This window comes from Trichoplax adhaerens, genomic scaffold (assembly GCF_000150275.1).
Source record: "Trichoplax adhaerens TRIADscaffold_6 genomic scaffold, whole genome shotgun sequence".
NCBI classification, from domain to species: domain Eukaryota; kingdom Metazoa; phylum Placozoa; class Uniplacotomia; order Trichoplacea; family Trichoplacidae; genus Trichoplax; species Trichoplax adhaerens.
In genome coordinates, this window is record NW_002060948.1 from 345,151 (window position 1) to 356,140 (window position 10,990).

General features: G+C 28.8%; 1 protein-coding gene across 1 annotated transcript; it reads left to right on the forward strand.

The window, feature by feature from the left end:
- Positions 1–5,503: 5,503 nt before the first annotated feature.
- Positions 5,504–6,502, forward strand: TRIADDRAFT_57072 (uncharacterized protein; the record flags this gene model as incomplete). Its single annotated transcript, XM_002113143.1, has 1 exon — positions 5,504–6,502. The coding sequence occupies one exon, from the start codon at positions 5,504–5,506 to the stop codon at positions 6,500–6,502; it is 999 nt and encodes a 332-aa protein (XP_002113179.1).
- Between the last annotated feature and the right edge of the window lie 4,488 nt (positions 6,503–10,990).

Here is a 10,990-nt window from a genome sequence, read left to right on the forward strand (position 1 = left end):
CTGGTTTTCTTAATAAAATAATTAAAGCCATTATAAATGTAGTTCATGCATTGAATAAGATATCTACTAATGATAAAACGAAAATATAGCTGATAATAAACATCTTAAATATATTTAGATCGGATACAATTACCTTATGAAGCAAAATCTAGAAATTATGACAATTGTTATATAATTCACATCAGTATTACTAATGATAAAATAAACTACACTTGATAACAAGCCATATTTTGGAGTGCATAATTCTAATTTGCAACATAAAATTTAAGGAATATGAGAACTATTACATAATCGGAGTAAATATTGAGATGCACGTATGTTTCTTCGCAATACTATTTCATAAAGAATAGAAGTACCTTGATTGGTATGTGCCATGTTTCATAGAGATTTTGCTGTAGCTATGTGCTACTTACTTAAATTATGTCCTAACAGCTTAATATACTGATATGAAGTAACTGTCTTCAGTCTTATATGATTGTAATATCGTTTTCACAGTAATTTTAGTCCACAGAGGAATCCAGTACTATAAAAGCTTTTTATTACAAGGTTCTAAAGAATAGTACAGCAATAATTAATTACTCACAAGAATCTAGTCTAAAGTAATCTGAGCTCAATTAGATATCAAATCTTTTTTCCTTCTTTACGCTCAGATTTGTACACCTTATATACTTTTCTCTGAATCTATTTAAGGCAATAACATCGTCTACAATCAGACATGAATCATCACTACATTTTACAGTATTAATCAAACTGCTTACAATATTATTACTTTACCATTAATGTCCAACACCGTAAGGTATTGGGCATCTTTACAATCTTAGTATTTCAAGTCGTATAACGTCCTGTACCATAATTAGTTAACAGCTATATTAGTGAATAACACTTTCTAATATAGTAGTTACCAGTCACCTAAATCTAGCAGCACAAGAATATCTATTTTTAGAAACTTAACTATTCTAAATATAGTACACAACACAATCAAATATAGCTATCGCTACAAGCAAATATAGGGTGCATCACTACAATGATTTATCGTATACAATGCAAAATTTATTTTCTGAATAAAATGCATTAAATCAGTCTCTAATAGCTACTTAATTTACTTCGAAAGATTTATCGAACCCTTTATCTCAATATATAGCTGTAGAAGTGAGTAATCTATGCCAGCTAATGTGACATGCAGTATTAAAATCGCTAGTAAAATTAGCATAAAAGATTACTATAATATTGTTTTAAATCTTACACAATTTATATGTATAGAATAAAATCGATTTTTTCCACTAAAGTGCTTTATATTAATCTCATAGAGCTACTAAAGCTGTTTTTGCAGATTTGCTAAACCCTTCATCAAAATGCTTAATCGCAAAAATGAGTAATCCATAACCACTAATATCTTGTTACAAGATTAATTTCGCTATAAAAATAATTAATCATAAAAGTTCATTATCACATGACATGCTTACTTGATTTAACGTAACTCTAACTAAACAAATAATATCATACAACATTATAGTCTTGAAATTACAAAATATTCTTAGAAATGGTAGTAACACAATTACATAATATATGTGATAGCTTCTCATAATAAAGTTCTTTACTCATTGCTATAAATGCCCTGTATGTACTGGCATTATTCTAATAATATTAACTTTATAAACTATAACTTATTTCAAAAATTATAACTCTTTTGTAACATTTACCGACGCAATAAAATGATAATCGCAGTTTTTCATCTACTGTACAATTTTTTACAAGAATTTAGATATGACTCATGTCAAAATGTAGACTCATTCAAAAATAGCAGTGATGACGTATCGCTAATATTTTACAACGTAAAATTTATTCACAATGGTTAATGAATTTTTAAGTAAGGTTTATTACCAGTGCCGGACATTCATGCTGACCCAAGGTATATTTTATCACAAAGAAAGTAGTTTTATACATACGCTATATTTCATTCAGTACTTTCTCTTGAAGGGCATTGATATTCCCAATTTATTATATTTTTTAATTCATGGTCCAACCTTTCACTATATTTATATATGAGACTTTTTAACTATTATTGTACTCGCTCAAACAAATGCTATCAACCTTTCAGATTAATTAGCAATTTTATGATACTCGATAAACAAATTACTACACTACATTACAACGTTATCATTGTATGTTGACTGAATTGAATACGAATACATAATTATTGTAGCCAGTATAAATACGTATTTTATCATAATGATGTTACTTTTACATCTGTCAATATTTCATATGATTCATATCTAATTATAATTACCATAGCAGTGCAATGCTACAAATTGATTCTAAACAATAAAGTCAGACAGAAGCTACAGTAAACTATATCAATACATGTAAAGTTCGAAATTTTGATAAATTCCTTTACGACTAAATTGTACAACCAAAATAACAAGCTTACAGCTTAAATATATTAAAAAGAATTATCGAGTCTATCAAGACATAAATCTCAAGTTATACTTTCAGTGAATAATATCAGTAATTGTTACTCCTGTCATATAAGCGCGACTTTTCATAAATACAGTATATCTTTAAGTAGTACTAAATGCTTTCAATGTATTAATTTTAGAACTTCATTTAATTCTGGTAAGCTTCCATAAATAATGTTACGCTAACAAAATTTCTCTCAAGCAAAAATTAAGCCTAAGTAGTCTATATCACTTTATTCTACACCGGTAATAAATCATTGCTATCTAGTTCGATGCTAATGTTGTCATTCCATTTAATTTAATCAGTATAGAAAAAGTTTATTCAGTTTTATACTATACCAAATATACATATCGTGGTAATAATTGGATTTTTGGGGGTTACTATATTTGGTTGCCAAATATCGTACATCGCCAAAAGTCAACAGCGGATTTACGTAAGGAACAATTAATATCATAATGATTTACTTCTGCTTTTCCATCACAATGATAACAATAACTTATATTTCCGATAACTAAATTACTTCTTCACGAATTAATACACAAACATTGGTCTCCGGCGTATATTTTTCCGCTGATGTTCAAATTTTATTTCAAGAGGGATATAATTTTGTTTTATAATAAAACTATGTATCGATATTCTAGTACAGAGCAGATAAAAAAATTAAAGCTTAGCTAATTGGATCAATTTATTTTAGTTATCCTGATATCAGCGTTCAACTTAACTAGAACTTTATATAGTTATACGAAGGCTATTCGTCTAAAACAATTGATACTAGTTATATTTTATGCCATTGCAATATTATAATCATGGCATTGAAGACGAAAACAAAAGCGCCTTTGTTTTGTGACAATTTATAATTAGAATAAATCTTAAATATATTTTACGCTCAACATAATTCATTAGAAAGTAATTGCACAAACCGAATACACTATAGAAGAAACAAATACAATTAGGTTCTATCCATACTTAAAATTGCAAATGGTTTTGCTGATTTAAACTAAAGTAGCTACTATACGCATATCATATCAACGATATTGTAGTATAAATGGATTAGATGAAAACGAATAAAAATATCGGACGCATATGCGAAATTTAATAGTTAATAACCTCATTTTACACTATTTTCTTATTGTACATTCTTAAAATAACACTGGAGTTATTATTGATCAGTACTATTCAGTTAGATCATTTTGATCACTGTTTTGGCTACATTAATCCTCAAAGATTGTCCACGACGTTGGAATCAACAAGAAAAATCCACTTTAGATTGATTTTGCTCATAATAGAAAAATGATTTCTATTCAAAACATTAATAAAGAGCAACTTCAAATTTGCATCTTCTATTATATCCAATTCAATGAATGTAGATGGAGAATTAATCAATCGCCTGTCTCCATCACTACCCATAAATTGTTGTTATCGATATTCATTTATAAATTATGATATCCTTCAAGAAATGAAAATACCTTAAATCGGATCATGATTAATAATAAACATTTTAATTATCATATTATCCTGAAATATATCAATATTTAAATTCAGACGATTAATACAATAAGAAATCAATTATTATCAGAGTCACAATGCCTATAAAAAAGATTATCAAGACCGTCCTTAACATATTTGAAGAATCTTATATATCCAATAAAATCAATTATTAAGCTAGAAGACTTTACTTGTGGGGTTTTATTTTATCTTTATTAATTAGCTCCACTTGAGCGAACGGGAAAAAGGACTAGCATTTTAAAGCAAAGAAAATTTTAAATTCTCTTCTTTTTTACACTGGTACAAATCGAACAAACTCATCTAACAAATGCAAACGAATTGATACATGTAACTACTAATACCTACGATCTGGACATTTTGGATGGCTATCTAGAAAAACCAAACTCTCTTTTTTCATTTTTGCTATTCAAATAAGAAAACGCACTTCAGTCAAGATGGCCAATAAATATTAAAGCTGAAAAATGTTCCAATATTCTTAATAACTGATTTACATTTATCATCATTCTCAACCACAACACCCAATCTTCTATTATTATACGAAAAGAATGCTACATATCACATACATAAGGCAATTTAAACGTCTTTTCGTGGTTATTCGTGGATAAAAATTAAACAGAACCTAGATTTGTCCTTGTCGATCCGATACTGGATATATTATGCACCTAATGCGGAAAAATCCTCTCAGTATCACTATTACTTCGACAGAATCAATAGTCCCCATTTAACATTAGATGAAGCTTATCACTGCCTATTTTGTTCAAGAATTTACTTGATAGGAAACTATTTAGAAAAGAAATTTTAACTATTTCAGATTTCAAAGATTTGCAGAATATTTGCCCGGAGATTTAGCATCGTCATAGTCAAGATTAGGCATCTTTCGGGTCCTAAAAAACTACTTTTTTGAATATCTTGAATACCATGGCAAGAATATCGTTGTAGTAATCTTTCAAGTTTCCCAACATATTCAAAAGTTGATAAAAGTATCATTCTTTTTTAGATCGCCCAGGCAATCATTGGTTATTAGAAAAAACAAATAGTCAATATATTTACAGGCACTGATAAAACTTAATTGCAGTACTATTCAAGTTATAATTACGAACAGACTTTATTGTCTCTAATCTGCGTCAATATTTTTTAGAAAGGAACTTCAAGAAACTAGTTTCTGTTCACAAGATAAATCAATATTGGTTGATACCATCTTTACATAGCGAGGAATCAATTTATTCAATATAACAGCTAGAACTTTCTCTCTATAAAAGCAAATTGAGAATATCTTGGTATAATCATTATACAGCTTTTCTTGAAAATTGTAAAAGCTTACAATTTGTACGTAAAAAACAGATCTTTAAAACGTTAAAAAGGCACATTGTTTTTATTTTCAAGCCTCTGCACCACCTACCTATTTTTTCACTTTTAGCCATTCAAGAAAACTATTCAAACTAGCTTGATCTCCAATAATACTGATTTATTGTTTGTAAATATCTTATACTCGACAGATTGTTCACAAAATCAATTCATTTTATTTGTAACATCTGCCATCATGTCTCGTCCTGTATTACTTGGAGCTGGAATTGCTACCTTAATTACTAATAGTGCTTTATTTGCTTTCATTAGAAGTAAGCGAAATTTACGTTTATTATCTCACATACTTTTACAAAGTATGCTCATTAATGGTTTTATATGGGGTCTTTATCAAGTAATTCGATTCAGTAACAATTTCTCATATACAATTGGAATCATCTGCATCGTTTTACCTCGTCTTGGTCAAGCCATATTTATCAGTTTAAATTTGCATTCTTGTCTTATTATGTCAGAACGTTATTTTGCTATCGCTTATCCATTTCGCTACAACAGACTCCTAACAATCGGAAATTTATCCATTGCCGTTGCGCTTGTTTGGCTATTGCCAACTGCAGTACCTTTAGTCTCGATCATCGATGGCATCTATTCCAATCGGTTAACTAACTGCAGCGTAGCCAACATTCAACAATTTCTTAGAATTGATTTCATTTGCCATCTAATTATGTTAATACTAGCTACTTTATTACTTACGTTATTACTTGCTATGTATAATCGGATTATCTATCTTCTTAAATTGAGCCAGCTTCATCAAGTAGGAGTTGCTACTCATGGATATAGTCTTTCATCGGGCGAGATGGTGGACAATTCAGTACCGCGCAGCAGTTTGGCGCTGAGAAAGAAAGCAGTTATACAAGCTATGGTCGTCTTTACATTTTATGTCATCTTTTTACTACCCTTTCAAATATTATCTACTATTACCTTATCTGATTTCAGTTACTTTAGATTTTTAGTACCCTCTGTGCTTGTTGTACGTGATATTGCCTTTTGTTATCCTGCCTTGCAACCGCTAGTATATGCTTATTTTACTGCTGATATCCGTAAAGAGATTTGTGCAGTCTATTACAAGATAGTGAAATCAACACGTTTACAAGGTAGAACGTCAAAGAATACAACTAGAGTATCTACTTTCAAGGGAGCTTCTGATATGCATTTACCTATCATGACTTCCAATAATTAAAGTTGAATGTCATGAAAAGAAATTGAACGATATTCTAAGCATAAAATGATATTACATTGACGAAAAGATTAAATTCATCACAAATCCATTTTTATTCCCCTTTGATATAATATATTATATAATAAGTCTATACCAAAGTTAACGCTGAATATTAGTAGACAAATAGGTTTGTATAATTGCTGTATTTCCTCTACAAAGATCTTTTATATAAAATATTTGTATTTACTATTAAGTTGAAATTCCTTTCAACCCGATATATAAATAAAATGGATCATAGTTACTTTCTGTCTAAACCTTAAGGATATATTAAGTATGTATTAGATCTTATGCGTGCATTATAGATTATAGTATCAATTTATTATTGAATTCCTTGTACTCTTTAATATAATCAATAATTAGGTTTGCAACCGAACTTACATAACTATTCTAAATTGTTTCATCCATCGTGTCTTCGGATCTTCGCTGTTAAAATAGTTACGGTATATTATTTAACTACTATATTAATATCACAATGCAATTTAAATCTTACCCACATTATACTATTGAAGGAAAGCCGTAATTTTAATGTATGTATTGAAGTCAATATTTCATCTTTTTAAGCTTCCTTTCTGGCCTTATTTTTCCTTGATTGTCGATATATTGATATCTAAATTAAATTTATCCTCAAATTTACGATAGTCCATGCTCACAAACATGTAACAAATATATGAACTCGATTCATGAATATAAGCAATCGGCCTTCAATATTTCACGTGGAGATATTCAATTGTGTCGATTATGCCGAGACTCATACATGGTGAGAATATGTGCTGAAATATCTATATATGTGAATGTTAACCTTATAAATGATGATTGAGCACTAATCTGGAATGGAATATCTTGAATGCATTATCTACTAATCTCTAGTTTCTGCGCATTTGGGAATGATATTTTAGATTTATTTTTATGCCAATGAAAATAGGGAGATAATAGATAGTCAATAATTGAAATAGCATGAGTATTGCATGATCTACTCTTAGCATTTGTTACTGACATTCTATGTACAGCTAGAGATCTCGATTGCTCCCTTAATTCAAGAGCTTCGAATTTTGACCAAGTTGTCAATGATTCAAACTCAATTAACAATTTATTTTGATACTGATACATAATATTATTATAATAAGCAGTCTACAAGAATCTAGGTTTACAAATATATATATTAGACATAAGTGTACCGGATTAATGCAATTATTTACCACCAATAACAATTATATTTACTATTTTTATAATGCTTAATAGTGATCCATAATAGTATAATAAGCAGTCTAAAAGAATCTCGCTTTTTAAATACGTATAGCAGATATGGGTGTACTAAATTAATTAATATAATTATTTACTACCAATAACAACTATCTTTACTTTTTCTATAATGCTATATGCGTGTACATAGGTACTGCATACGGGAATAATCATTCATAGAATAGCGAAATATTAGAAGATAAAATTACGCTAGAAAAGGTTACGATAATGTTATGGTCTTGTTTATAACTTCATAGTGAGTTTGAGTGTCATAAATAATTGACTTCATGGCTCTACTACTGCTCTTTACAAAAGTTGTATCGATTTTGTTACAGCAATCAGATGATAAAAATGTTGGAGCTTAAGCAACTTGATTTAAATTAATAATGCGCCCGTAATCCAGAAAGTACATTAATATCGTCAGATTGATATCGGTACCTATTATTAAGGAGTCTAATATGTTTCTGCTGCTGCATATACCTATAATAACTTTGATTCGTAAAATGGATAAAACTTGCATTAGAAAGTGATCATAACGATATGACAATATGTTAATAAAGCCATATCAAAAGTTACCTTTGCAATCAATCCATACCATATGTTATCGTCAATATCTGCACTTTTGCCTCTATTTATTACTCGTATGCACACTATAGTAATTTAAGAATTTATAAAATATTAATTAAATAGCGCAGTAATGCCAGAGATTTTCAAGAGAACATTGCTCCTTCCATAACTTTTAAATAATTTCATTCGATTTCAACCTTCGTTACTAAAGAGCTTTGTTATATTATCGTAAATTACCTGAAGGTTATCATACCACATCAAAATAAGATGATTGACTTCATCATTAAAAATGCTTGCCTCATGATTAATAAATGAAATTAATTTATTTACTACCGGTACATAAATAATAGAAAACTGTTAGAAATTCAAAACGTTTCATCTTTTATGCACAGAAAGTATTTATTACAATGGGCGTTTATTAAATAAAGATCATGGATAGAATTCTTAACTATAATCTAATTGATACACATATCTATGATTATTCGTCAGTCATGATGATTAATAAATCAAATTTTTTAATATCTATCAAGCATGATCAAAAATAAGATTGATTTCCATCCAATGCCTAATTGCAATTTTCTAATTTTTGCCATCATATTATGACCATAGACATCAATCTAAGCGGATGCGTTAAATCATTATATTGCATTCTAATCTCGCTTGAGTAACTTTAAATGAAATTATATGAAAGTTTTTAGTCACTTTCTTTTGGTATTGAATAGCCAACTTTATGCTTATCGGCGACAAGAAAGATATTGTAGTTACTGCCTTTTATGATGGATATATAAGATAGACATCAGCAATGAAATATTAATATCGATTATAATGGCCATAACTTGGATATGTTTTTGTATTCTCTGACAGATTAAATAAAAATTGTTCATCTGTGGCGACTTATTCGGATTTGAAATGATTTATTCAACACTATTGTTCAGGATATCGTGCAAAATTAAAACGAAATCTTACAATACCCTAGATACATGAAATTGTTTATTTTCATAGCCAGATAAATCTCTCTTGACCTTATCCACTTAACATTATATAACGTAAAGAATGCACTTTGTTTTTCTATGAACAAGTCAATAGAAGGAAGAAGCTTTCAATATAATGTAACTTACTGCTTCATTGAAGTAAAATACTAATTTTATGGCTAGTTATGCAAGCTTATTACAAACCATCACAAAATTGAAATATTGTAGCAATATGCACAATACTGGGTGGTAGATTAGGGTTACATAATCTTTTGCAATATATCGATCATACTGTATATTGGATATAATCAATACTTGTCTATTTGATTCGAAATTTAAAAAATCAATTATCACTTTAAAGCCTTGGTTCGAGGCGTGAAATATAATCTATAATGTGATAGTGTATCAGGGTTATATTAACTTTAACAATCATCGATCATACTGTACATTGGAAATAATTGATATTTATCCATTTAATTCGAAATTAAAAAGTCAACCGTTATCTTATAGCCTACTTAGAGACGTGAAATATAATCTGTAATGTGATAGAGGATCAGGGTTATAGTAATTTTTGCAATACATCGATCATACGGGATATTGGATATAAATGATATTTATCCATTTGATTCAAAATTTAAAAAACTCTACTATTACCTTAAAGTCCTGGCTAGAGGCGTGAAATATAATCTGTAACCGCTGATATAGGTACGTATAAATAGTAAGATAATTTTTTGATATAATGTTGAATGTTGTTCTATTAACTAATCGTTGACTTTCAATGATTCTTTAACTACAACCAATCCCGTTAAAATTCTCTTTTAGCATGTATTGTATTATATCCATTAATTAATATAAGATTTTTTTAGTACTATCTCCTTTGCAATCAAGATAAGTACTGAGAGCCTATGTAAGTACATTATAAATTATTACAGCATATAATATTACTATAACCATCGGAAATATCTTATCAAATCCTCTATTTTGGTAATTAAAATAGCGCAAACTCAACGTTAGTGTTTTTCTTAATATTTATCGGCATTCATTACATAGATTGTAAGTTTTAAATTAATCTGTGACAAGGAAAAATGTTACTGTAATAATTTCAACTTTGAGCAGTAGCAACTGCAATCAAAGTTTTTGTATCGTTTTCAGCTAACACAAATAGCAATGTCTTCTAGCTTTAAGACTTAATAGATTTCATAAGAATCTACAATGAAATGACTTACAAACTTTTAATTTTGTATTATACATGTAGAACACCAACTATCTAAGCAGTCATGGGAATCTCCTATCAAAATAACATTCGAGAAAATTGAGCTAATCTTGCCTAATGATGATAACATTAATTTCCCGATTTTAAAACTGTTAAATATGACATTCCTTGTCAAAATCAGTAATACTCTATTAACCTGTGCATAGGTATAGATTTTAAACGTCAAGATAAACTTAATAGATGCAATACAAATCTAAGATAAAATATCTTGTGAACTTTTAAGTTTGAATTATATACGTGGGATATCAACTATCAAAGCAATCACAGATATCTCTCATCAAAACAAAAATCGAAAAATTGAGCTAAATCTTGTCTAACGAAGATCATACCTCTTTCCCTAATTTTAAAATTGTATAATATGAAATTCCTTGCCAAAATCAGTAAAACTCTCCATAACCG